This window comes from Eutrigla gurnardus, assembly GCF_963514095.1.
Source record: "Eutrigla gurnardus genome assembly, chromosome: 20".
NCBI classification, from domain to species: Eukaryota; Metazoa; Chordata; class Actinopteri; order Perciformes; family Triglidae; genus Eutrigla; species Eutrigla gurnardus.
In genome coordinates this window covers 11,020,051-11,047,683 of record NC_139931.1, presented here as the reverse complement: position 1 = coordinate 11,047,683, position 27,633 = coordinate 11,020,051, and the positions used below count along the sequence as shown (strand labels likewise).

The following is a 27,633-nucleotide window of genomic DNA, read 5'->3' as shown; positions in this document are numbered from 1 at the left end:
GGAGAACAGCGCCCCCTTGTGTCAACACGGAAATGGTGCACGTGTTAAGATGACTACTATGACACCAATGAAGGCATATCTTTCTTTTTTTTTATCTGGAGCCCGAATACACAATTAACAAAAACACACAAATAGAATAATGTTTAAAATACAACACGCAATATAATTTGTATTCAGCTATGTTTCATTATAGTTTGTTCAGGACAAATCCAGAGTCTTGATATGTGCGAGTTTGCTTCTCTTGGTCTTGGTCTTGGTTGTTACATTCAGATGCAAAAGGAATATTGGAAAGAGGTGAACCCCTCTTGTCGGGTCTGTGATTTAGACAGCTGGACAGTCAACAGATCAAAATCTTAAAGAGGATTAGTCATGATAAGGCTGTGGCATCCAAGTGAGCATCAGGTCTGAACTTTTCAGTTGTTTAACTCCTTAAAGAGTGACTCGAATGTGAGTTTGATACATTTTATTTTAAGGTAACTGAACCTTTATCTGAGTAATTTACAGTTACATTTCTGTGTAAAATATGGGAGCTTTATTCACGATGAACTGCATGAATATTGATAGTCGTTAGGAGATATTGTATTCCAGTGAACAAACTGGAGATTTCTATCCTTCCTCAGACAAAGAGCTGCTCGTCCTTCCCCGAGTGGCTGCGTCTCAGCTTCAGGCCAGACAGGATCTTATGTGCTGGTGAGGTCAGGCTGTGTTCAACAGGAAGTTTCTTTGGTGACTGACACAGTGCCTGACTATGTTCAGCACTCTGTCTGGGTTTGGACAGGTTTATGTTCTGACCAATTTGAGACCCAGATGCCACCTCCTGAGAAGACTCCAGTGTTGTACTGGATGATGTCGCTGATGTCAATATTGAATCCAGTCCCAGCATGTACTGCACGACCTCGCGGGGACTCAGTGGGATATCCACTTTATTCTCTGTGGCAACGGTGGACTGGTGGGTCTGGTGGGTGTTCTCATAGATGATGCCTGAGTTTTGGGAGAGTCTCTGTGTCCCTGGCTCTGGAGAAGAGCTGCGGCTGCTGTCTGCACTACCTGGATCTCCCCTCGCTGGGGTTGCAGATTGCCTGGCTGCACGAACGGTTGGGTGTGGGAGTCTTATGCCTGGGTTGTAATGCCGGTAATACTTCACAGGCTGTCTGGTGAAGCGATAGTATGGCTGGGTCCCCAAATCAGAGTCTGGTTCCCCCAACGGCTCGCACTGAGGATCGCTCGATGCCCCTCTCATAGCCAGGACTGAGGCAGAAGAGGGAGAACAAGCATGTGATTCATAACACTAATACAAACACAGGTTATTGGTAATAATAAACTTGGGTTTCCCAGTATGTTTCAGGGAACTGAAACACCATGACTGACTTAAGGTTAAATGTTTGTCTGAACACTGTAGTGTATACTGGAACTATCGTGCACTGACATGAAAGTGATTAACGGAAGTTCAAAGATAATTTGACAATTCTGTGTTTGATATAATCACGTGTCTAGCTGTGAATAGAAACCTTGGAGCTGCTTAGTGTTGTAGCCATGGAAAACTACTGCAAGAGCAAAGCAAGCAAAGGAGAGGTAAAACCTTCAGACTTAGCTAAACAATCCGACTCACATAGTTTTACAGATGAATACAATTAGATGGCGTCTGTAAAAAAAAAATGGAAGGAAGTCTTCTTTCTAGAAATAACTGGAGGAAACAAATAAAAAGAGGAACTAGAACAGACCCTTGACGCACTCTGCACCAACTGCATCTGGTGCTTAGAAGATGCAGAGTAACTGTTTGCTGTTTGCTGTCTGTGAGCAAAAAAGTACAACTTGGGAGCTGTATGTGTAATACCTACAACATGTAGGTATTACACATGTTTTCTTCAAGCCTACAAGACCTCCAAAAGGATGAATTAAAACATGTCCTCAAGCAGCAAATGTACAATATGGCACAATAGTCTTTAACTCGTTATACAAACACCTAAATACCCAGCATCTACAAACTACATGAGATATCAACACCACGAATTAAACTCTATCATTATGGTGTTGACCTATTTTACTCAGGAGTAACTGCTCTATCACTACATCCCGCCTACCTGCTCTCTCATTGGCTTCAGGGCTGAGCTGGTCCACTGCCTCATTGGATGAAGACTTGTCAGATATATAACCCTCGCTTGAATCTCTCTTGATTGTTCGACTCTGTTGGAATGACACAAGTTGAGTGGTGGATTTCTGCAAGTGTTTATACAGACCACATCTAAACCTGAAATGCTACAGCTCTATGTGCTAGTGATTCCTAGTGGGAAAGCCCCTTTCATTACTACTGGATGATTCTGCCCCTTTTAAGTCAGGTGCAAATTTAAACATGGTACTGGGCATTCAAAACTATGAGATTGCTCCCAGTATCCACCTTTTTAATTCACTTGAAGGACGGATCATTATAAGTTTGGGCCTTTAAACCATCTGGTACTGCCATCATAAATGTCTTCATTTGTTCATAAGCAATAGCAGTGAAATGTCCACATAGTATAGCGTGACAGAAGGCTAGCGGGAGACCAGAGGGCAGGAGAGATGCAGCAGCAGCAGCAGCAGCAGCAGCAGCAACGTGTTAATCCTGCTAGAATGAACATGGGGTTAAGGTGCCAGGTGTTGAGGTAAATTAAACAGGAAAAGTAGCTCAGGTAAAAACTCACTCCAGCAATGTGCGTAAGCCAAGCAACTGCTACTGATCCTTATTTAAACTGAAGCAGTCAAATGCTACTATTCAAAGATGTTCCATTTGGGTAACAATCCTACATGTTTGAATACGGGTTAATGGTTTCGTCACTGCAGTACTTACTTCTAGTGAGTGTTGCCGCTCTGTGGAGGAGGTTTTATGTTCCGAGCCGACTTGAACTTCCCCTTCCAGGGCACAGGAAGCTCTGGGAGGGGTGTCTGGAAGAGGTGCAGTGGGGGGCGGGGGAGGGGGCGTGCTGGGTCTCTCCTGAAGGCCGAAAATCTGGTCGTGGTGTGTGATGAGGAACTCAACAAGTACAGCCTGGAAACTAGTCTCCAGCAGGGCATTCATTGACATGTCTGTAGACACAAGAGGGCGCAATAGCGTTGGCCCAAACACGATGCCCAAATTGCTAGGGGACATCTTGTTCTCGCAGTTCTCTGAAACTCTGTGAAGATGGAGAGCAGGCAAATTCAAGATTCATGAAAATTCAAGAAAAATCTACTGAGAGGGTCGAGTAAAATGCAACTACAGAGGTCCGTGACCCGGCTGCATGCTCACTTTTGCAGGTGAGACATCATGTGCTGCAAGGTGTTGTAACAACAGGCAGGGAGTTTCTGTAGTAGCTTTTGTAGGTCCTGAATGATGTCCATTATCCCGTTAGTGTCTGATGTCGGCTCCTTTTCACTCAGGTACTGAATGGTCTTTCCAATGGCAAGGAAATTATTGTACAGGTCGTAGGTTAGTAACGGCTCTGGGAGCTGCAAGAGAGAGAGGAATAGAGCGGTTACTCACTTATATCAAGTCCGACACCAACTTTTCTTATAATCAGCCTAATTCATCCAGTGAATTTCATTGTACCTCATGGAAGAAGTGCTTAAGGATCGAGGTGATGTCATGCGGTGAAGGGTCAGAGAGGTCCACCTGCTCCTTTTGCAACTCAAAAGCCTGACAGAGCTTCAGGATGCGGGGTTTGGACCCACTGACACGATAAACCCCCTCAAAGAAAAACAAAAGCAGAAAACTGTTTCCACAACTGTCAACTCGAGAGTCTTTCTTCTACATTTCGGCCACCGATGGTAAACAATACCTGGACTGAAAGAGCTCGACTCTCAATCTCAGACGTGCAGAGAAGCACAACAAAGGGCACCTCGTCTGGCCTGTCACGAGACAGTATAGAAAGGTCCACTCCGAATACAGTCCCCTTCCTGTTGTCACACTCTAGCTGACACACCTCCATACATTTCCTGTGCAACGCCAATCCGCACTGAAGGTGGGACAAGAACAGGACAGAAGACATTAGCAATCTTCATTCAATCATTAATTTTCTGCAGTTCTTCTCAAAATGCCCCGTTACTGTTCATCGCTCCTATTTCATACCTCCTCACATTCGACCCCGTTGACAACAATGTAGTTTTCACACTGCTTGCATTTGACCATCTTGCTCTTCATCTTCCTGAGTCGATGTGTCAGTGCAGCCCGTGAAGGCATGCGCACTTTGACTGGCTGACCATCGATGTAGTCTGAAGGGAGAGGGAGAGAATGGAGTCACGCTGCTTCATTCCCATTACAGAGGCATAAAAAGGGAATAACAAACCTGATTCTGAGGCCGTATCCCGCTCGTCCATGTCGTCCGATGACACTGTCAAAGTCGATGCGGTTTTAGGCAGCCTCCTATTAGTGTGAGCTTCAATTATGCATTCCCGCAGAGCAGAGACACAGTAAAGGGGAGAGCAAACATGTTTATTCTTGAAATGTTCATATGCACGTGAAAGAAAAAGTTCAGGAACCAAATGCAGGCTTGTGCTTACCAGGGCTGGACAGAGATTCTAAACTGCCTCCAAAACTCTCACTGTCACTGTAGCCTGTTCTCCCTGAAGTGCACCGAAACACACACAAAAGCAAACATTAAATTAAAGCAGATCGTTTATGTAATCGTGGTGGAATCATCGGGAGGGCTTACTGCCATCGCTGTGCCGTCTGAAAGGGCTATCGTCTGTCATAGGTGAAGAGTCCTGCAGAGAGCTGACAGTGTTGCTGGTTTTTCGTCTGTTCCTTTCAAATAAAAAGGGATGGTGACAATCATTTCATGGATAACGAGTTAGTAAAAGTGCATACAAACTATGATTTTATATAAAGCTACATGATATCCTCAGAAAACACCACCATCAAAGTAACAGCAGAGACAGCCATTGGCCATTGGTTTACTTTACCCTTTGCCTTGAGGATAATATTCCTGGAAGGTAAAGACTTGGAGAGGTTGTTCGGGGCGACGCTTGCTGAGGATGTAGAGCAGGTAGGGTTCGCCAGGCTCCAGGGACCTGCATGTCAACTCAAGGTTGTGGTAGCCGAGGGGAACAGGCTCCGTCTGCTGCCGCTGGTAGTAAAACATGTTGACTGTGGCCTGATGCAGACAGGAGACATGATGGAGGAGATACATTTACTGTGCTCGTTTCCTTTCAAATGAAGAACACAAAAGCAAAATGCTGTTTTTGATGCTTGTAGAAATACTACACGAGAATGTTCTGTTTTATTCCATTATAGAAGCTAAGTTGCAAATCATCATGATATTAAAGCAAATGCATTGTTTTATTCAGAATGGTTTCTTTCATTATAATACATGTGTCATCTTACACACAAAGGAAAATGCTTCAGGCATTGTAACTTATCTGCCGAAGCGGTAGCTTCCTTAGCTGATGCTACTATTAATATTCATATAATGGCCCTAGTCATTTTGATTTACTCTGTGACTAAAATAGATGCATGGCATCACTACTACATGTCCTATTTTTATACGACGGCCACTTTTAACCTAGTATGCTTAGCGACTGCTGCAGTGAACGCTCTATCTAGAATCTAGCTGACAGGAAGACAGATGCGTAGTTTCCTCGATTTCATACGAACCTCCTTGAGCACAGTGTCTCCCTGACAGATGAGCTTGCGAATGTGGGAAATAATTCTCTCTTTGACCTTTACTAACTCATCCTGGTGGATCTTGGCATCACTCACACACTGTCTGTACAGAAGCTCTGCCTCCATCACCTGGAGGACACAGAGAGAAGACCTGAGATATGCTAAACCGTCACAAATCTGCATAAATATCTACTCTTCAATTGTATTGTTAAACAAAATGATAACATAACACAACAGTATTTATTCAGTACTATACTGTAGTAGAACTGCTCTCTACAGACAATATTAAGGAAGTGCATTAAGGGGACATTCACTTTAGTCTGGGCTTCATCCTTGGACTTCCGCCTCTTATCCAGTGTTTTCATTCCAGCTATGTCATCTACAGCTTTAGCGGAGACAGCTTTAGCCTTTTCTAGCTCATCACAGCGCTGGAAGTATAGCTGACGAGCCTTTTTAAAAGCTGTCAGTGCTTCATTCTGAAATCATGCAAGGGAGACACACAAAAGGGGAAAAAAAACGGAGATGAGGTGATTTTTCTTGTGTGAGCCATTTGCAGTGTAACACGTTTTAAGCAGAAATTGACAAGGTCATACGAAGGTTAGCTTTAGATTCTTGTTCAGGCAGTCTGTTGGAATGTCAGCCATAAACAACATGTCCTTATTCACTTACCATCCTCCGTTGCTCTTTCGCCCACTGCTCCTTAAACTCTCTGCGCCACTTGTCAATCTCATTCCTCTTGGCGGCCAAGGCCTTTGGGAAAGAGATGCTGAATTAAACACAAAGTCGTAGCTACATATCTGCCTCTAAAAGGCAGAGAAGACTCATTCAAATGCAAACTTTGTGCGTGGATTTCCATACTTGGTGACAGCGGTTTTGCAGCAGTTCTGAAGTCTTTCTGGAAGTCAAACTGTTCTTGATGTCTTGCTCTAGCGCCATTGTGTAGACGTACTGAAGGGGCATCATTTCCTACAAAGGCAAGAACAACTCTAGACAGCTTTTCTATAGTATACTGTATATTGATGAGGGGTAACATGACAATTCTACTGCAGGGTCGAAATAATTCCAATTAGACATTGTGATAATCACTAAAACGTTTGCTTTGCTACACATTCAATAAACAATCATAGCCATACCTGCTGCCAAACATTAGCTTTTGCTCCTTCAGCTGTCTTGATGACATTTTTTGCAAATTCTTGTTCTGTCAAAAAAAAAAAAGAAAAAAAAGAAATTCAGATCAGGATACTGGAACAGCATTATTGTTTTCAATGTTCGTGTCTGGATCTGTGTAATGGTCTGTAGAAAATCTGAGTGCTCTGAAACATTAAGGGTCATAACTTGACTCTGGCAATGGTTCTTGATGTGACTGCTCTTTTTTTTAAATGGACACTATACTGATGCTATTAGGGATCTCACAATATTGCTCTATTATGTGTAATCCACAGTAGCTCCACCCAGCATTACTCATCTATTGCTGTTGCCTAACACGGTCCTCGCACAGCTGAGCAGGAGGACTCTCCTGCTTTGATAGCTGCCAATAGACTTTCATGCTGGACAGTCTGGACACTGAGCACCTGTGCAGGCTGGTACGAGGGTAATCAGGGTCTATGCACTCCAGACGCACCCCGTCTCCTTTATTACCCTGCTCTGCCCTGCTAATCTGCCCTCTAATCCCTTCTCTCTGTATGTAGAGTGTCACTGAGGTGATTGCACCACCTGCAGATGCCCTCACAGAGAAATAATACAGACAGACTATGGCAGGTTACAACATGGTGTTCTACCAAGCAGATCAACCCACTTACATGCGTAAAGTACTGCTTCTTTATTGATTGGCAATATGAAGCAAGGCTCTGCTCTCCTGAGACCTTCTAGGGTATGTGGGTGTCTCTTGGCCTTGTTTCTGGTGCTAATTACAGTTCCAAATTAAATCAATACACAACAGCTCGAACCCTATAGTCAATGCATGGCAGATAAGAGGATTTCATGCACTGGATTCTCTGTCATTTGCATTTTATAATCACTGCATCACATCTGTAGACTAAGCTACAGTTTTCCTTTTCTCACCCAAGCTGATTCTCTTTTCCATCCAGGTCAGGAGGTCTTTGGCGTAGCGGCACCACATCTTGGTGTACTGCAGCGCCGTCTCCACTCCATCATCACACCGGCAGAGGGCCAGGTCTGCTTCCTGGGCTGAGAGGGGGTACATCATCATCACTGCAGGCTCCAGACACTTGGAGCCAGACCCAGGGGGATCACGCAGTGTCCATCGGGCTACACACCAACAGTCTCAAAGGAATCACCTGTGTACGCTAAAGTGAAGTCCCCTCAGCTACGACGATACAAAAATGTCCCTTAAAAAAATGGTAGACACAAACCCAAAACAGGAAGCAATGATTGCATATGGCAAGTCATAGCTGCATCCTCACAATCCAGGTCCTGTGGTTTCCTGTAAGTTTCAGCACAGTGTGCATATCTCTTGCATGTAAGCACAATGGATGCTTACTGTTGATGTTAGCAAAAACCTAAAATTCAAAGTCTTCCAGTAGACAGTCATGGGGGATGTGACCAGAGAGAGGAAGGTTTCTATGGACCAAAGACAAAGCTTTAACTCAATAACTTCCCTGCTCTCACTTCTTCCTCTCTCTGCCTGACTCCTCCCTCTCACACCTGTTCACTTCTAGTCAGCAACAAAGAGGCGAGCTGAGCGGTAATGGCAGATTCACCACCGCCACCACCGCCACTCAGTGCCAGCCTGCAGTATCAGCTACCATCATGTCAATGCTTTGCTGTGGTCAGGCAGGCAGGGCGTTGATATGACAACCACTCTGGTTCTTCCTCTCTGACTCACGCAAACACAGAGCAGACGATGTATGCCTGACAATCACGTGGTTTCTCGAGCGTGCCCCTTCACCACTTTCTTTTTTTTCCTCTTTCTCTACGCGCTCCAATTCCAGCACAACATTTCCAAATAAATGTCAAAATCTATTACAACACATCTTCATTTTCTGCGGTCGTCAAAGGTGAGAGCAACAAATGCACTCCGGGAGCTTCTTCTCATGGTCCATAGTGCAGTACTAAAGTTTTTAACTGAGCAAGCATGGATCCCCCAAAATAGAGTGAGAACTTCTTTGTCAATTTCCTGACTCAGAAATGCAGATTTTATTTTGGTCTGTTGGACGCCAAATCCAGTTCAAGTGGTGTAATAATCCAAGCAGGGTGACATTTTCCTCCCCGTCTTCAAGAAAAATCCACAAGGAAGATCAGAACAGGCAATTCCAGAAGAATGGTGGATTTCTGGCCAGATTGTGTGCCAAGGTTGACCTCGCTTAGCCTTTCCTCTCTGTGTTTTGTTTCAGGAAGAGCACTGAGAATGTCAAAAATCAGTCTCCAAGCAGATTCTGTGCAGCCCCGTGGCGATAGCCTCATGCACTTGGCGTGGGGATTATCCTAGTCAGTTCCAGAATGCAAAGTGACAAGGCTTTAGAGGTTTACCTCCTGGTGTGTGACCGAGCGGGGAGGGGGGGGGGGGGGGGTCCTGTCCCAATCAATGGGAACACGTTAAAATCAGATTGCCAAAGAGCATGTTAGTCATGTGCTTGGTGGGAATTTCCTTTCCAATTCATTTTCCACATTCCAAATGTAATTCGATCAGATGACATTAAATGCACCCGTACGCAAATGAATTGGTATTTTTGAAGATTGGCAGGAGGAAATAAATGGGACATTAAACTGGACACAGCATCGGTGAAATTGTTCATTGGGTTCAGATTGGTTTGGGCTTGACGCCAAAAGAAGATATTAAAAAGACAGCTACAGTGAGAGATGTGTATGTCCACTGTGTTCTTTAAACACTGTCTCCTCTGTAATCCCTAATCTCTTACTGTGTGCTGTGAGCTGTAGTTGAGGCAGACTGAAGTTGGAGTACATGGCAGTAACAGTGTTGTCCCTTTCTCTGTCTTCCCTGTATTTACTGCAACAGCCTGCATGACAATAAAACCGGCTTTTTTTTTTTTGGTAGACCACTCTGTCTTCCGCTAGTGTCAGAGGTAAAAATAAATAAATAAATAAATAAAAAAAAACTGATAGCAGCTGTCTCCTGCTTTAAGCCGGTTCCTTTATCCTAATCTTGTTACAACAGGGCAATTACAACTCATGGCTAATTATAAGAAAACAAGTAAAGATTGAAGAAAATACTCCATTAAATGTCACAACTGACAGCAGCTCCTGCACATCATCACTCATGAGCTCCGGGGACGTGGATGGCAGTCTCAGGGCGGTCTATGTTAAGGTAAGTTGGTCATTAAAACCAGTGACCTTAAGAGGCTTTAATTCACACTGGTGGCAACACACAGCACAGAGGAGCATTTTATTGATTCCCAGTGAGCAGAGCTTCACAGTTCATTCCGACCGCACCGACGGCCACACACAGGAGACACACACACCAGTCCCTCTTCCTCACAAACAAATCATACCTGGTTGGTTTCCATCAGCTTCAATGGCCTCAACGCGGATCTGTGGGCCAAAAAAAAGTATTTTCAAGACTCAATAATTCTCCTGAAAAACACCTATATGTATCCTGTGGGTGGTTTCCTAAAATAAATCAATAAAAAACAATATGAACAATGCTTCATTTTGAGTCTCTATTCCTTACCAATGCATCTTGTTGCTCTGTGAGATCTGCGTTTTCTGTAGAGACGGGCTCTGATAGGGACTGGTCAGTGTCTGCCAGCACATCCTCCCCTTCACTGAAGATAAAAAAATATTTGAAAACATACACAGTCAAATAGGCTCAGCGTTTGTTGAGGGACAAACACTCCATTTACCTGCAGCTATCTGCCAGATTTAACTGCACGCGTTGTCGCTGATCACACACAAATACCATGTGCATCTTAAGGTACATTTATTTATACACTTTTTCCAGTTTACTTTACTGCAGTGCAACTTCACAGCAAAGGTGTGATGTTTGTGCAGATGTGCTCGTAAAGGAGGAGTTCCCAGTGGTTTCAGTGATTGTCACAAAACTAGATTAAGATAGACGCAACATTATAAAGATGATAAACTTATTGCCAGTGCATGAAATAATAATTGTGACTTTGACTTGACATATATATCTGAACAGTTTCATCCTGTATGGTTTCCTTTGATCAGCCAAGCTTAGCATCTTTGAATGACGCCTCACTAACCATTGTGTTTTTTTCCATCGCGGCATTCAGATCAAACAGAACAAAGCTCAGTGATGCAGAAGACGAGACAAACACGTGGTAGCCACCATTTCATTTGTGTATTATACTTACGAAGAAATTAAAAACAAATCAAGATTATCAAAGTCTCTGAAGATCTCACTGTATCGCTTGGTTTCAGTTTTATGGTGCACCTTCTTCACATCTGAAATGAGAAATGAAGAAGGAACATGCATGATAACATGATTTTTGACACTATTTTTGTCATTCAAGAGAAATATGTAGGTTGGGTTGATGAATCAGCCATGTAGCTCTGACTTGTCCCTTGACGTGTTGCTGTTGTGGTTATTGAAGAATAACCACATCAACTCTTCTTAGCTGCTCAACAAAAAGGCATCGGCTAAACGCCTCATGCACAACGTAACAAACTTCAAGAGAAAAACATCAAAAACAAGCATGAAGATAAATGATGTGCTAAAAAAAGAGGATTATTAAAAAAAAAGTAGAAGTCATATCTAACAGCATTTCATTAACATTTCTGACAAAAACAGCTCTTGACCTGAATGTGAACTCAAATATAATGTGCATGGTGCGTTATGATGAAGCCTCAATCTATTGTAATCTCTCTATTTAATGTTTCACCTTTGGGCATACCAAAAAGTTCTACAACAGATGCAACAAATGAGAAAAAGCAATCGTGCTCACTCAGAGACGTCTCCTATTTGGTCAACCACATCCTGCTTGCAATTTGTGTCACATCCCATAATGAACATAGAGTCCTTGCTTTGCAACTAAGATGTCTCAGCAAAACTAGACATTTTCTTCTTAAACAGAGACAAACTCTTGACTGCTTTTGTTAAAGTCTCAATGGGGAAAGTTCCTGATGTTTCTAGGACACCACTCTCAAAGATATCCGAAGTTAATATTCTATTCTGTTGTTTTTTTTTTTAAAGATTAAGACGGCCACATCTTGATAAATAAAAATACAGAAGTCACATAAAAAGACAGAACAAGAATTTGTCAAAAATAGAAGTAGAGTCCAGGAAGTTCACCAAGACTCCTTTGACTAGGACGTCACACAGCATGAACAAAGGCATATCCATCGTCCATACACCCGTATGTATTACCCATGTCATAATGGCATCATCAGCACATTTCCAGCACAGCAAGAGCATATTCATCGATTTTAAAACAATAACAAAGGTACAAATTAACAAAAAAAAGTATATAGCATGAGTTACATATAGAATTTATGACGTGAAAGATGACACTTCCTCAAAAAAAACAACACATTCTTTGTACATACCTGTGGCTTCCAAGAAATCTTTGTTTGGCACTTGATCTTCTTCCATTTCTACACTATCCCCACAGGAGCCAGACGCTACAAACGACACTCACACATCATCTGCCCCTAAAGGTCACACTGCAAGGCACAGGAAAGAACAGTTCAGCTGGGGGGGGGGGGGGCAGGAAATCTGCACTGCAATATGTACACACGCTAAATCATGAGCATGCGGCTCTGAGCTCGCTGCCGTTTAATGCTCTCAAAATGATCTTCCTCTGGTAGAATGGAGGTTGGCCAATCTTTACAGCCCCATGGGAAGAGGAAGTGTATCGAGCTGTCACTGTAGGCCCCACCCACGCTATCACACCACAACGAGTGAGAAGGTGTCACTGTGTTAAGATTGGGTTGTTTTAGTAAAAGAGATTGGACCTCAGTAGACGTGGAAGTGGAAACAGTCTGGATAGCGTGTATGTTTTGACAGATTACAGATATGTGATATTCATAACAGACATTTGACCTTGATATTGGCAGGTATTGATGTAATAAAATAGTTTATACTTCTGCTATACTGTATCTATCTCCCTGGTAATATCAAGTGTTTCTTCACTAATGAACAAAAGTCAGTGAAATGATGACACCTTGAGGGTAACTGAGATAAAACAAGTGAGGGCAAAATCACCCATATGTGCTTTTTGACATTAAGTTACTGTAACAGAGGCACCCCATTTAAATGACTAAAACTATCACAATAAAACATGAACATTTTATGTCACAATGTGTATATTTGTTCTAAAGGAAAACGTTGTGAAGTGAAGTGGTTCCTCATCTTTTGTTTGTTCCCACTATCTTGTAACTGGCTACAGCGTTCTGTCAAGTTAAAGTTTCACAAACAACATTAAGTCACGCCAGCACAATGCAATATCAGAGTAATCACAAATGTAACTTTTTCTTTTTTCAAAAATAACACATTTTATTTATTGTTGGCACAAAGCACCACTAACATCTCTGTGCAAGATCCACCGTTTAACGATAAAAATCAGCTTCCTGGCAGATTTAGTGCAGCTATGAGGCAAAACCATAGAATAAATACATGATCCATAACATGTAAGATGATACAATCTTTATGTTGTTTATGTTCTCTTTTGCAGGGGCCTTTCATCAAGTCTTTCTCACTCAGATTGCTCAAATTCTTAACTAAGGTTGATGAAGAGGTGGAGACTAATGTGTGTTGGGTGGGTTATTTTCAGGGAACATTAAGGGCATTTATAACCACGTTCCTCCCAACAGTGTACAGTGGTTTGTCCTGTCGACAACCATGTCAACAGTGGTTTGGTGACGAGGGACTCAGGAATAATGAACAGCATTGGTATATTAGTAAATCTATGATTCTGAACTGGCTGCTACTTGAGTGTTTTGTTGATTTGGTAAAGCTCTACTGCAAGCAAGTGTTGGATAACGGTAATTCAAAACATCCATATGAAGGACAAAATACTTTACAAAGCAACAGACGAATGAATTTAGACTGATTAAGGGTGGATTAAAGACATGAATGTCTGCGAAAGTTTGGATTTTTAAACAAAGCATTTCACAGTGTGAACTCAAACGAGGACAAAGTAAACTGCCCGATGGCTGAAATGTAACAGTCCAATTGTATCCTTTGCTAATATATAGGTTAAGTTCTGTATGACAGACGGATGTTGGGTACTGCAAATGCCACGCCAAATGGCAAGTCTAGTGCCTTTAAAAAGTAAAAACTACACACGTGACAGCAAACACAAGACACACCTGATCCCTTTCTAACTCGTCAAATCTGGATAAATCTAATCTTTTTACAAACTCTGATGTCACATCCCCGCTGTGATGCAAAATCAAAAGTATCAAAAGAAGAAACATTATTTAAAAAAAACTAAGGTGGTCTGTGAAATCTAGCAAGGCTCTCATTCAGTTCCTCTCATAGCTCGTCCCGAGCTGTACTGTCCAACGGCGACTGGAGCACATCGGAGTTCTGGGCTTCGGTGCTGAGCTCGGCCTGCTCCCCAGTTTTTCCGGAACGTGCTCTGTCCCAGTCTGTACGGACCTTGTCGTTGTCCCACACTGTGGAGGTCTCGGTGTCGCTGATGTAGCCGTGGTCGCCCGTGTAGTGAGTCGGATACACGAGAAGAGGCTCGGCTGAAAATGCATTCAGGTCCCTGGTTTTAAACTGTTTCATATAATCGGACCTGTGGAGGAGAAGGTAGTGTCAAGAAAAACTACAAAAAGAGGCAAAACTCCTGAGCAGAAATATATGTTATGTGTGTGTATTACTTACACAGGGTGTTTATTGTACATGATAGGAAGGAACTCGTCCACTGGCAAAATCCTCTTAAGTGGTTCTGCTTTCAAAAGCTTCTCTGCACCTTGTAGTGATATCATATAGCCTAGTGTCCAATACGAATAGTCTGCTTCCACTAGGTTGTGTATATTTGGAACTGCTTTCTCTGGGTGATCCACCTGCATTCTCTTCCGACCAATATAACTGCAAGGAGGAAATAGGAAGTGTGTGAGAAGCAAGTTTAAACTACTCAAGGCATTGTGACGGAAGTGCAAACTCACATGAGATCCCAGTCCAGTCCCTCCTCCTCCACCTCCTTCATCAAATTCATCAGGCGACGTTTGAAGAAGATCTCGAAGCGCAGGTCGTCTTCAATCACCAGAGTCGTGTCTAGGCGTCGCTCCACAATCTGAGGAGGGACGCGGATTTATGAATCGATAACCTACCTGCCTGGTTCACAACCATTCAAATGCTTTGCTTCTGGGGGTTCACCTCTTTCCAGATGTTGTAGTGGGAAAGGAAGCAGCCCAGTTCTCCCTTTGTCAGTGGGCGACCGTGATATGGGTCATTGTATCCAGGCAGCATGCTGATGCCCATGGTATGAATTTCACTCATATTTATCGCCCTGAAATAGAGAGAAGAAACAATGAGACCAAATGGTGATAAAAAGGATGGACAGTTCTAAATAAATGTAATCATGAAAGTCAACTTACTTTCCATCTACAGCTGCAGTGACCTTACAAGTAATGGCCTGCTCGTTTAATGCGCTCAGCATGCGTTCGCGGCGGTCACTCCGCCTCTGCAGGTTTATCATGAACACCTGCACATGGGCAACAGTGGAGCCAGTCAATGTAATAAGTGATTTCTCAGAGCGGCGGGAGGCATTCAGCACAGAAACGGATAGAGGGCCATTTTTTGCAGACTCCATCTTCGCATCACTCCATACTCACCTCATCAAAGCCCAGTTTGTCAGCTTGTTTTCTAGGAACGCCTATGAATTTGGAAGGCAGCACTGGGGGATTTCGCACTACACAGTGAGAGGGAAGATGGACGCACAAATGGTATAAATGATCTATAGAAACCCATGCTGATAGTTATAGTTAGATAAAGAAGCAAGAAATAGAAGCTCATGGGGAAAAAAAAGGGAGTCGGCGATAAAGCCCACAGTCTGAATGCAAGATACTCACCATTAACCTCCATCACGGAGTGCGAGAAGCTCTCGGTTTCGTCTTGCAAAGTATTGTGGGATCGCAGTGGCACAGGGAAGTAACCGTAGGTCTCTTTATTGCATACAAACATTTGAACATCTGTAGAGAGCAGAGGGTGCAAATGTTTTCTCATTGTGAACTCACACATGGTTGAAAAAGGCAAATGTGTCGATAAAAGCACTGAGCGGTAAAATACCTGCCATCCGAGCAGAGAATGCAAACACGATGATGTCATCGAAAGCCCAGCTGTATTCTGGGTGGGGCGGGTGAAAGGCCAGCTGCCTGGACGCCTCTTTCCTGAGGTCTATCAGGAAGGTGGAGTGGACCATGGGAACTGCAAAGCAGCCCTTACGCAACTGCTTTCTTATGGGTATGTAGGCAGGAGTGCGCTTATAGTAACCCTGAAGAGGATTTAAGAGAATTCATTTAAATCAAACACGGTCCAATCCACTAGCAACACAACACACAACACAAGCAAGCATGGACACCCAATCACCAGCACAGTACCTGGGAGGTCATTCCACACCAGAAGTTTGAGTAGGCTGCACGGGAATCAAGCATGGGAGCAATGATGGTCTTGTTCTCTATCATGAGCTTCCAGAGTACATCGGGATTGGTGAGGAGGTTATCACAGTCCGCCAACTACACACAGAGAAGGGAGATAAACTGTTAAAATATGTTGGGGGATAGTCAAGGAAGAGTGCCACTCAGGAATCTGCATAAAAAATGCTGAGCAGGTCATGGGGGTTAAACGGAGCACTAAAACTGAAGTGCTGAAGAAAACCCCTAGACTTTAATTATGTTTTCAAGGGAGAAGTCAAAGCCTTTCCCAAAATTTGTAGCACAAAATTATTGCAATTCTGGATGTACTTTGCTTCGAAATTATACCCCACTGAAGCTCGACAATGTCGGGCTAAGCGGGGGAATGCAAATAGAAACGTGCAGCATTTTAAGATATGGTTGATGTCGAGTCAAACCCTGTGTCAGCGCAAGGTTCCAGATGAACCAGACCAGATAAACTTTAACCACAAGAGACAAAAATATAACTGGGTCGATTTTCCACGCTCTCCCCAGTGCTTAAATTACCACTTTTGACACAAATCTGCACTTCTGCTGCCGTTACTGAGCAATAAAGATCTGGACAGAAGCATCGGCTCTGTTTAAAATGGAAAATGTTTCAGTATTTGTCTGCTTTCTTTTTGTGCCAGTAAAGTACTTTAGCTGACCTACCATAAAGTAGTCCGCCCACATCTCACGAGCCGACTCCAGAGCTACTTGCCGAAGCTTCATAACGTGCTCATAACGGAGGTCTGTCCACTGCTTCGGACCGTCTTCATCCTGGTAACGTCTATGAGAGACATTTGCATACAAATCAGACTGATTTTACCTTTAAGAAACACAACATTTCACCAGAAACTCTAGTAGGTTACTAACTTGGGTTCCTCTTTTGGCCTCCACTCCACATAATGGTAAAGGCTCTGCATCTTGACAAGCCAGTCACGTAGAATGGCTGTGGTGTTGTCCATGTTATGATCAGTCGCAACCCTGTAAATGGACAACAAACGCAAATTATTACAATTGACTGTTTGATAGGTTCATCACATTAACATAACATCACCTAGAGTCCGACTGGAGCCCAGCTAGCTGAAAGACAACACCACGACTACTCGAGTAACAATAGTCCAGTGTTCACCTCGTGTAAACTCATTGTCTGCAGTTGTGGGAACTGACACAAGTGTTACTGAAACCAAAGTCACAAAACAAAAACAAAAGGTTATATCGAGGATATATAACGTAGGGCAGCATATCACACTTTAAGAAATGAGGAATTAAGGAAATATAATGAGGAAACTATACCACATTCAATAAACAGAATTGCAGAAGTAAATCTTTTGTCTTCAGTAGCTTAAAAAAAGAAGGAAATTGTTCCAACTGGTTCGTGTTGTATATAAGTTAGATATCTCGCATGTTTGAGCCAATTCTGCAATTCTTGAGCGACATTTTAATCTCTTTTTCTCAAGAAAGTGAGAAATCGTGCCCAAAAAACAACATCCAAAGCTTCCCTTCCTTTAGATCAACAGTCTTCGCTGGAAAAAAAGAACATCTGTGCCACAGCCGACTGTGTTATTTGCTGAGAACGACGACTGCCAAGCCGGGTTCTGTAGACAGATTTCACATGGATCTGTGAGAACACAGCAGCTCCTTGATAAAAGGTTTCATCCCTCACTCATGCTGTCCATCCCTCCAAACTCTTTACAAATGTTCCCTTCATGTTTAGCTCAAATAAATCGTTGACAGAACGGCGTAGATCGACGCACCACTGGAGCAGCGAGCGGTGCTTCAGTTGCATCTGCATCCAAATCGTTGCTCTTCCAGAGCAGAAATGCAGGGTACATTGCAGATTCCAAAGAATTACTTTGACAGATTGGTTCTGAGGTTTTGGCATTCTTACGAGCAGCTGCAAAATGCTTCAGCAAAAAAGCATACAGCGTGGAGATGTTTACAACATCTCGCAACCGTTTCATATTACAGCTGTTGCTGAATGTGCTTGCAGAACATGTCTAAACAAAACTGTCCTTACCTTAACCCTATTTACATTAGAGTTTTGTGGCCACCAAACATAAAAGGAGTACTCATGTATAGCCCCCAAAATAAAGGGGGAAATGTTCCTTGAGGTTTCAAGATGGTGAGTGAAAAGAATACCTCTCCGAGCCCTCCAGGCAGTCATGCAAACTGCTCAGCTCTGAGGGGATAGACAGGGGTGGGCTGTTGGAGCATGCTGTTATTATGTGTGAAACACCTCCCTTTCACTTCCCTGAACTCTGCCTGCACACGGTAGACAGCTGTTTAATGGTCTATAACATCCATTTGCACTCCCACAAAAATAATTGCTTCAGAATGAACAGTTTGTCACAACTGACAAATAGGGTGCAACGGCGTTAGCCCTGGGAGTGAATGTTAAAGGATGCACAACGCTAAGCCGGAGCTTTTCTCAACTCTCCTTTATAGAGGATGAACATGAATTACACAAAATGTCCTTAAGAGGGTAAAAACAGAATGCAGTAATAGTTACAATTTCAACAAAACTCTTCACAGATGGGAGCTTAAGCTTTATAAGATGGATATCTTGGGGCTATAAAATGTATCTGGACCCTGACATGATGATCAAGTATGGGGAGTCAACCACTCCACGGAATCACAGGCCTAACCGTGTGTGTCTGTATCAGGTACAATCAGTCACTGTGTTAGGATCCGTGTTAATGATACAGCACCCCTCGTGGCCAGAGCAGTCCCCTCCCCTCCACGTATACAGATCAATGCATGGCCACTTTAATGTGACCAGATGTGCTCACCTCTGTCCGCCTGGCGACCTAATAACGGTTACTGTAAATCATGATCATAGCTGGTTTGACGTCAGTTGTCTCGTTGTTTTCCTGCTTTTTGAGACCTTTTATTTTCGGACACTTTTACCACTCGGAGTGATTGTTACAACTGTTATGACTCACTATCTGCTTACTATCTCGCGATAAAAAAGGATATCTCTTAGTATGAACTTACCACAAAGCCATGCGCTCCTTGGGATAGTTGAGACGCTCGATAGTTCCCAGGAAGTAGGGCAACGAATGCTCGGAGTTTCTGCAGATGAGGGCGAGCAGGATTCGGGGAGCGAGGAGCGGAGACTCGGGGCTCCAGCGCTCCTCCGCGAAATATCCGCGAGCAGGAGCGCAGCCGGACAGCAGCAAGGCGAGCAGGGCGAGTCCGTGCATTATGACGATAAGTTAAATATAGATGTATGTATTTAAAAAACCTGGGGATGCGGCTCGTAATGAGACACTGCTATGGAAAAGTTGCCTCTTCACTTTGTGCAGTCATCGTAAAAAAAAAAAGCCAAATCTGTGCAGCTCCTGATGTGACAACGCCGCAAAGTTGGGCATTAAAGGGGTGGGGTGTGCTCTTAAAGGGGACGGACGAGCGAGCGAGAATGCACAGCAAACACAAAAAGGCAAATGTCCCTTTCTTTGACATTTTATTTCTCTAAATTGATCAAAACATATATGTTACAGTTGTTTATGAGATGCACCCGAGTTCCGAATGAGTGCTGATTTTCAAAAGGTGCGACTTTATTGGACATGTTTTTATTAAAATGATACAACTTGGAGCTTAGAATCAGAAAAAAAAACATAGTTTTCAGTGTATTAATGAGGTGACTGTTTTATAAATATCCAATTTCCTAAACTTCACAGGTGAGAAACTTTTTAGATCCCCTCCAAATGCATTAAAATTGCTCCATCTTTGAAAAAACCACAGTATGTGTGTTGCTGCATGTTTCAACTTTCCTCATCACGTTTGTACTTTGCACAGTTTAGACCGTGATATGCTTCTAGTGTTTAATCTAGTAAGCACAACTACTGAACATTATTTTGCAACAAGCAAAACACATGTTTGAGTGGAGGGGGACATTAAACATCACTTGAATAAAGCTTAACCTCTGACACGCATACTAACCAATATCCAATAAGCGCTAAATCTTCTGCTGAGAATGATAACAGTGCCCTCGTTTTTTTCCTCCTAGTCCTATCTCACAATCTCAACTACATAAACCAATTGCACTGTCACGTGAAAGTAGGAATGTTCTGCACTACCAGCTTCTACTTTAAGTTTTCACACCATGGTTGCTGGAAAGCTCTAGAGTTTGGCCCCTGAGCCAAACCTCTCTACCTGGATAGTTAAGGAGGCAGCTGCGGGGTCATCGACAAGCCAGAACAGCTCGCCGTTAGTCGGGACAACACGGGCCGCGGGAAACGCTGGGCCGTCTCTACCCTCCAGCACTTCCTGTAAGAAAAATGGTCACTGTGTTACAATACAGCTGCATTGTTACATAACTCTGTAGTATAAAGAACATTCCTGCCTGTTGGTCATAAAATGGCTGATCAGATTACTCTTGTTTATAGTTATCTTTAATTATTTTTAATCCTGGGACTATTATCTACTAGTCCCAGGCCATTTGTAACTGCTGAGTCATGTAATGAAACATGCAGAGCCCCCCCAACATCATATTTAATGTGTCTTGTATCTAAGCCCTAGACTGACAATATTCATTGTGTCACGGAAACAGGAGGGTTTTAAATGTGATATCTGATGCAAGACTGTAAATATTACCTTCAAAACGGGTGCTTTGCTTCCTCCTGTTGACACAAAAGCCACGCAGCGGGCAGAGTTCACCACTGGAAAGGTCATAGTTACACGCTGCGGCGGTGGTTTGGGAGAGTCGCTGATGGGGGCCACAATCTTCTTTGTTTCCTGAATAGGAGGTACACCCAAACACAGTTGTCTACCGCGTGTAATGTATCCAGTCGCCAAAAAAAAGTGCCAGTGTGAGAACCACAACCCAAGGCCATCAAATATGACACAACACGAGGAACAATGCCGCACATATGTGTAACAAGGGATGACAGCGTGGACCACAAACTCCAAGTTGTGCTTGAAATAAAACCTATAAATGATCCGTACATGGTCATGGGAGTGTCTTAAAAAGAGCAGGAAAAACACATTTTTCTTCTCCACTGGAAAATCAGGCACCACAACAAAGAGTAAACCCAGAAATGCCTCCAGACACTGATCCCTCATTTATTTCATCAACCTCATAAGTCTGAGAGTGCAATGTGGAGACTTTTACAGACATTACACACGCCGCTAAAGACTCACTAAAGTGTGGCCCTCACCTCCAGCAGAGGGTGATCTGGGAAGAGGGAACAGGTGTGTCCGTCTGGCCCCATACCCAGCAGTAACAGGTCAAACACTGGGATGTCGTCACCAGGGAAGGCCTGTGTTTGAAAGTAGGAAAACAATACTGTAAACATTCTGCAAAAATGATATTTTGGAGCCAGAAATGACCACAGAACAGTAAAGTGGAGTGCACCTCTTTCAGTTTGCTGGTATAATCCTCAGCACACTCGTTGACTGGCAGAGAGGAGTCTATGGTTAGGATACCACTGTCTGGGATGTTGACCTTGGAAAACAACTGACTCTGGAACACAAAAAGGGGTTACATTTGACCCAAAAGAACGCCATGATGCATGCAAACACACACACACTCCTGATCAGATACCTTGTACAGCCCGTAGGTGCTCTCGGGGTCATCAAAGGGAACCAGTCGCTCGTCACAGAAGCCGACCACCCATTTGCTGCAGTCCAGCTCTGACAGGGCGGGCAGCTCTTTGCCGAGCATGGACACGAGGCTCCCTCCGGAGAGGCCCAGGGTGAACCTGCCCCGAGAGGCAATGGCCTTCTCAGCCCGAGATGTCACCAGCTGGGCCAGCACAGGACCAAGCTCCGCCGAGGAGGGGAAGACCACGACTCTTCTGCCAGCCATGAGAGAGCTGTCTGAATAGAGCAATTAACTACTGGAGAGTACACAGAGAGAGAGAGGGGGAAAACAGGTTTGAGCAATATACAAGGAAGTCAGTTACAACACTGTTTTGTAAGTCCTCATGATGTAAAAAATCTCTTAAACTCCTACTTGTAAAAGTGTTTTGACTAGTTTGATACTGTTCTGTAGTCAGACTGGGGATGTGCAAAGACTGGAGGTAAAAAGCTACAAACGCCAGCAATTTAGCATATTGTATTAAGCTAGTTTCAGAAACATTCAAGAGAAGCGAGGCTCACTTCTCAAACAAATCTAACATTTTTAGCTCTTAAACAACAGCTTTCCGGGTGGAAAGACAGGCGTTTTCTTACTTAGAGGGGAATCTCAACTGCAGGTTGTCAGGAGGAGGATTTTCAGTCGGCAAACGTAATTCGACGCACTACTTCCTGAAACGTATTTTCACCAGCCAATCATATTCTGGAGGTTGAGACCGCACTGCATTCTGGTCAGTGTGGTTCTCGACTAAACAGACGATTTTATCGACTGACAAGTCAACAACGAGCAATAAACTAAACATCTCAGAAGATTTGCACACAACATCGATGGACGCTGAATCAATAACAACGAAGCCGCGTCAATATTACGATATCGATATTACAGGTTTGTGTACAGTTGCTATACGTCCTCCTCGCCGCTAGGTGGACGTATTGTATCCGTTTCATCCACTCGAGTTTTGAAGAAACACACTCGCGTTCCTTGCGGGCGTGCACACACGACTCTTCTCGCGTAATACGTCGTAACCACATGTAACAGTGAACACGAGACCTCACAACTGCATCAAACATCGTCCGTGTGCATTTGGCGCGCTACGGACGGCCAAAAGACCATGTCGGTGGTCTTCTCCTTCCAGGCGCAGCTCGTCTCCATCATGGACGCGCTGTCCAAAACAGCGGTGATGGAAATAAGCAAGCTGGTCGAGATCGAGTCGAAGATGCTGAAGATCGAGATCACCAGAGGGCGGAACGAGATCTCCTCTCTCACGGAGAAGCTGCAGCTGATGGAGAAACTGCTGTATATCGCGCAGGGGAGCAGGACGCAGGACGCAGCGGTGAGGGACGCTTCAGAGGACGGGATAGTGGAGCCGAGACCTGCCATAAAAAGGTTTGTTGATTCCTGTAATAGTTAATGCATCTCCACCGGGAATCCTGGCAGTCCGCCTGGGGTGTTTAATCTAACTTTATTGCATCCCAGTGAAAGTCCGTGGGGAAACACAAGCTCCCCCACCGAGATGAGCGAATGGCATCTCCAGGGTGAAGAACACGCCATAGTCGAAGTGAGTCATATCACCTACTATATCACTATATATGTCACTACTGTTTCCTTAATTTGTAACAAGTGTGCATCATATTCTGTTCTCTCACTAGCTTCTCTCACCAAACCCAGCCAAGGAGCAGCCTGAACTGATAGTGGTAAAAGAAGAGCCGTGTGAGGTAGACAACACTGAGTGTGAACAAGAAAGCAAGCGTGAAAAAAGTGAGTATTAAATATGAATGTTTGGTTGCACAGCAATGCGTTTAAAGCTCCAGCAACACTTGTGGGGTAAATAGGGTCAATGATACTCACAATTGGAATGTCTTCATATGGTGTCAACAGGACGGGAAACATTCACGGACACCCAGAAGAGTTCAGTAGTGACGCAGTGTCCCAAACCCGTGGCAGAACGTCAGCAGCCTCTGTTTACTGACAGCTTTGTGACCATGAGCAGCCACTCCTTCGTTGGACCAGGGAGGAGGGAAACGCTGTGGAATCCACAGCTTACACCTGCACACGCAAACCAAGCGGCTGGGAAAAACCTGGCTCCAATCGTTGCCTCCCAAAGCCTAAGTGTGCTCAGGAATATGAAGCTTCATAACTTGAGGAGTTCAGCCGCTAAGAGGATTGGCTGCTTGCAGTGTGGCAAGAGCTTCAGATGCTTTAGCCAACTTGAAATACACCAGAGAAGTCACACAGGAGAGAAACCATTCAGGTGCACGCTGTGTGGAAAGAGATACGCGCAAAAAGGGCATTTGTACACACACCAGCGCACGCACACCGGAGAGAAGCCCTACCGCTGTCCTATTTGTGGAAAGGGCTTTATCCAGAAATGCACTCTTGATATGCATCAGCGCACACACACCGGAGAAAAACCTTTTGTCTGTATCAAATGTGGCAAGGGCTTTACAAAGAACTGCAATCTCAAAAAACACCTGGCAGTACATCTAGATCCTGGTTTGAACATGTATGGGAGTGAATCTAGTGTGCCGACATTTAGTGGGACATTCATAAATGGAACTACATGAAACGACCAGCAAAACATTACTTCTACGACTGTTTGATCAGAATATTTTGTGCAAAATAAAGTTGTTTTTGCTCCAGAGTTGAGCGTGTATCACCTGCTTTTACTATGCAAATGTTCAAATGTGATGAAGTGTGTGTGTTTGATCTGCTATTTACCTTTCATATACTGGTATCTGAGTTTTATCTTGTGCTGCAGTATAAATAATACACACAGGTTACTAATAAATAATTAACTACTTTGATTCATAGTTGTTGATGTCTAATTACTAAAAAAAAAAAAAAAAAAATCGACGATCAAAAACCAAAATAACGCCATTGAGCAAGGCACTACTCCAGTGGAGCAGCTCAGGAGTCAGAGCATGGATCTTCCTCACTGGAAACACTGACACAAAGGAGAAATCTATGGCATCTATTTATGAGGGAGCATAAGTAAATCCCATCCAAAGGCATTGTGGGATACAGATGGCGAACGCTTTGAATCAGTGTTTAGAAGTTGGGATATGTCTTTAGGCTGGCCTCACTTGATTTGTGGCCCCTGGGTGTTGTAGTTCCTCGCTGTGGCCACTGGAGGGCAGAAACACCCCTGATATCAAATGACATCTAGCCGGAAGTGTGGTGTCCACGCTGCAAAACTGAACAGTAATGTTCATACAGTAGTGCTTGTGTTTTACATTTGCAGTTCCACCATGTGGCCGTTAGAGGGCAGTAAACATTCATATAGTCTATGGTAAATACAAATCAGCGGGGCTGTGTCAACAAAGGGTCTAATTCGTGTATTATGTATTATTAATAATACACGATAGCATAAACGTGACGTAACATACCACTCCAAGTGTAGCAGAATAATGTATAAAAAATATTTCTGTGTTGCCTTCAGGTGTCCCTCGTAAACGTTTCTACGCGAGCATACCGTTTTCCCACAATCCCTTGCGGCACAGCTGTACCAAACTGTCTCTGGCTATATGACATATTAGATATAGGGAGCAACGCCGCCGCGCCGAGTAAAAACCCGTAAACATTTCTAAATATCCGCCCTCCCCGTCGAGATGATGTGCGACACCACGAACCGAAGTTTCCGGGCGCAGTTAGCCGCCGTCCTGGATAAGCTAACGAAGACGGCTCTGGCCGAAATCGGCAACCTCGCCGACGAATGCTCCTCCGTCCTTCACCACGAGATCTCCGTGCACAAGACGGAGAACGAGGCGCTGAGGAAGAGGTGCTACTTGCTGGAGGTCCAGCTGAGAGCGACGAGGGAGGCGCAGACGTACGCGGCTCATGACAGCGTCAGCCGGCGACACCCCGCAGGTCAGAACGGTCCCAAAAACCTGGACGGGCAGCCTGGTTTATTTGCGTTATAGCAGGCTAGTTAGCTTCACAGCAGACTACAGCTACCTTCACTCAATTTAAAGTGGAGGTCTGCGCGTCCGGTCTAAATGAATGAACTCAAACAATGCTGCTCTGAGTGTTGTGTGACCTTGGGGTGTCATAATGTCACGTCTGCTTCTTCTTCCAGGACAGCAGCAGTCTGCCCCGGCCATCGAGGGAGTCTTTGGGAAGGACTGGTGCATGGATCTGTGGAGAGAAGATAAACAACCCTCTCTGAGAAAAGAGCCGGTGGAGCCTGCTGCTATGACGAGCATGGGGGCGCAGGTCAGTGAGTCATCCACACACTGGGTTTGTCTGATGGTTGTTGTGTTTAAGGCGGTTTGTGTCTCTCGTCTTGTTGGCAGGCGATAGACTTAATGGAGAGAGAACCTGAGCTCATCTTTGTCAAAGAGGAGATTTACGACGATCATCCCATTGGCCAGCAGATGAGGCTCACAGACAACAGAAAAGGTAAGTTTGGATTAAATATTGAACAAGATCAAATCGTTTTACTCCAACGGCTTCTGTGATTTAACTGGGTTTGTTGTCATTTGACAGTTGTTGGGGTTTTTGACGAGGACAGCATGCTTCATAGATCCGTTGACGAGCTGCAGCTTCACTCTGGGGAATTAAACAGCTTCCCTATGGCGTCTGACAGTCAAACGCAACGCACGCAGCCCACCATTATGGACAAGCTGATAGAAGATGCAACGATGAGCACTCTGGTCGACAACGCCAACGCTCCTTCAGCCGCCGCCGCCCACTACTCAGACTACACGAACCACATCCACATGAACGCGTCCAAAGAGTCGAGAGCCATGAAGCCAACGAAACGGTTCGATTGCTTATTCTGCGGGAAGGTCTTCAACTATTTGAGCAGTCTAAAAGTCCACATAAGGCGACACTCCGGCGAGAAGCCGTTCAGCTGCTCGGTTTGCGGGAAGCGGTTTGCCCAGAAAACCTACCTGAAACTGCACCAGCGCGTGCACTCGGGGGAGAAGCCTTACAGCTGTCCAGACTGTGGCAAAAGCTTTTCCCAGAAAAGCTCTCTGAACATACATCTCCGAACACACACAGGTGAAAAGCCCTATAGCTGTGTGGATTGTGGGAAATGTTACGCATACAAGTACGGTTTAAATCACCATCAGTGTTTCAACTGACCGATCAAACCACATGGTTATTGTTAAGAAGTACCTCCGAATACAACCGCTACTTCTACTAAAGTGCTGTCTGTGTTGCTCAACATTGAAATACCCTTCCAATTTATATCAAAAGGCTTATTTTATAGCCTGTGTGGTTAATGGTGCTGCTGTAGGATCTTAGTTTGATGTGTTTTGAGCTTTTATTGTGAAGAGAAATGCTTCGGCAGCCAAACAAGGGGAGTGAGAATCTCGTGCACCGTTTGAAGTAGTGGGATTTGGTCTACTTGATTGCTCAGCGGATTCATTGTTAAATTTGTGATGCGGACCTTTAACGTCGATATCAGGTGTCACAGATCAGGTGAGACGCATTTGCTGCTTGCATTCAATGCAGGGTGTTCGTCCAATCTATGACAAAAAATAATACTAATAATAAACTTCCATCTTATACAGTGTACATTGTCATATGGTTGGGGTAACATACATACCTCAGTGTCATTACATGCCACATTTCTGTGTCAAATAATGCTTACAAGTGCTCCATTGTTCACGCACACGGAACGTAAACCTTCAAAACTACCTCATCACAACTACGTCGGAAGTTAAACGACTCCCTCGGTTTGCTTTACATTTCACGTATGCCAGGCCTCCTGTCTTGATATTTAAGCGGACACAAAGTTGGTCGGTCCGTCTCTTCGACAGCTGCTTGAAGTGTTGCCCGCTTACGTCACATTCAACCGGAGGTCCACAAATGGTTTAAATGGTGTTCTGATTTTTAAATAAATGTGTTAGTATGAGAGAGTCCTAGTTGTGTCGTCAATGTAGAGTTA

At 44.1% G+C, this 27,633-nt stretch overlaps 4 protein-coding genes across 4 annotated transcripts; 1 reads left to right on the top strand and 3 right to left on the bottom strand.

Moving 5' to 3' along the window:
- Positions 1-448: 448 nt before the first annotated feature.
- On the bottom strand, positions 449-12,301 carry gmip (GEM interacting protein). The gene is made up of 21 exons (XM_084037344.1): positions 12,098-12,301; positions 10,906-10,996; positions 10,263-10,356; positions 10,084-10,123; positions 7,676-7,801; positions 6,748-6,812; positions 6,473-6,580; positions 6,284-6,364; positions 5,929-6,090; positions 5,606-5,743; positions 4,915-5,105; positions 4,665-4,756; positions 4,513-4,575; positions 4,299-4,388; positions 4,082-4,224; positions 3,792-3,968; positions 3,563-3,700; positions 3,263-3,462; positions 2,825-3,149; positions 2,082-2,184; positions 449-1,248 (listed from the first exon to the last, which is right to left on the bottom strand). The coding sequence occupies exons 1-21, from the start codon at positions 12,141-12,143 to the stop codon at positions 617-619; spliced, it is 3,105 nt and encodes a 1,034-aa protein (XP_083893470.1). The 5' UTR covers positions 12,144-12,301; the 3' UTR covers positions 449-616.
- A 734-nt stretch (positions 12,302-13,035) lies between these two features.
- On the bottom strand, positions 13,036-19,486 carry colgalt1a (collagen beta(1-O)galactosyltransferase 1a). The gene is made up of 12 exons (XM_084037352.1): positions 19,154-19,486; positions 17,030-17,140; positions 16,826-16,943; positions 16,103-16,237; positions 15,792-15,996; positions 15,575-15,694; positions 15,338-15,414; positions 15,101-15,207; positions 14,880-15,012; positions 14,669-14,796; positions 14,385-14,591; positions 13,036-14,295 (listed from the first exon to the last, which is right to left on the bottom strand). Exons 1-12 carry the CDS (start codon positions 19,360-19,362, stop codon positions 14,028-14,030), a joined length of 1,818 nt encoding a protein of 605 aa, XP_083893478.1. The 5' UTR covers positions 19,363-19,486; the 3' UTR covers positions 13,036-14,027.
- A 127-nt stretch (positions 19,487-19,613) lies between these two features.
- On the bottom strand, positions 19,614-22,432 carry pgls (6-phosphogluconolactonase). Its single transcript, XM_084037361.1, has 6 exons — positions 22,334-22,432; positions 21,705-21,999; positions 21,516-21,623; positions 21,319-21,420; positions 20,756-20,896; positions 19,614-20,428 (listed from the first exon to the last, which is right to left on the bottom strand). Exons 2-6 carry the CDS (start codon positions 21,966-21,968, stop codon positions 20,282-20,284), a joined length of 762 nt encoding a protein of 253 aa, XP_083893487.1. The 5' UTR covers positions 21,969-21,999; positions 22,334-22,432; the 3' UTR covers positions 19,614-20,281.
- Positions 22,433-22,706: 274 nt separating this feature from the next.
- Positions 22,707-27,623, top strand: LOC311031464 (uncharacterized protein). The gene is made up of 9 exons (XM_084037769.1): positions 22,707-23,123; positions 23,214-23,295; positions 23,387-23,495; positions 23,616-24,272; positions 25,177-25,256; positions 25,346-25,613; positions 25,813-25,949; positions 26,030-26,135; positions 26,223-27,623. The coding sequence occupies exons 1-9, from the start codon at positions 22,849-22,851 to the stop codon at positions 26,822-26,824; spliced, it is 2,316 nt and encodes a 771-aa protein (XP_083893895.1). The 5' UTR covers positions 22,707-22,848; the 3' UTR covers positions 26,825-27,623.
- Positions 27,624-27,633: the final 10 nt, after the last annotated feature.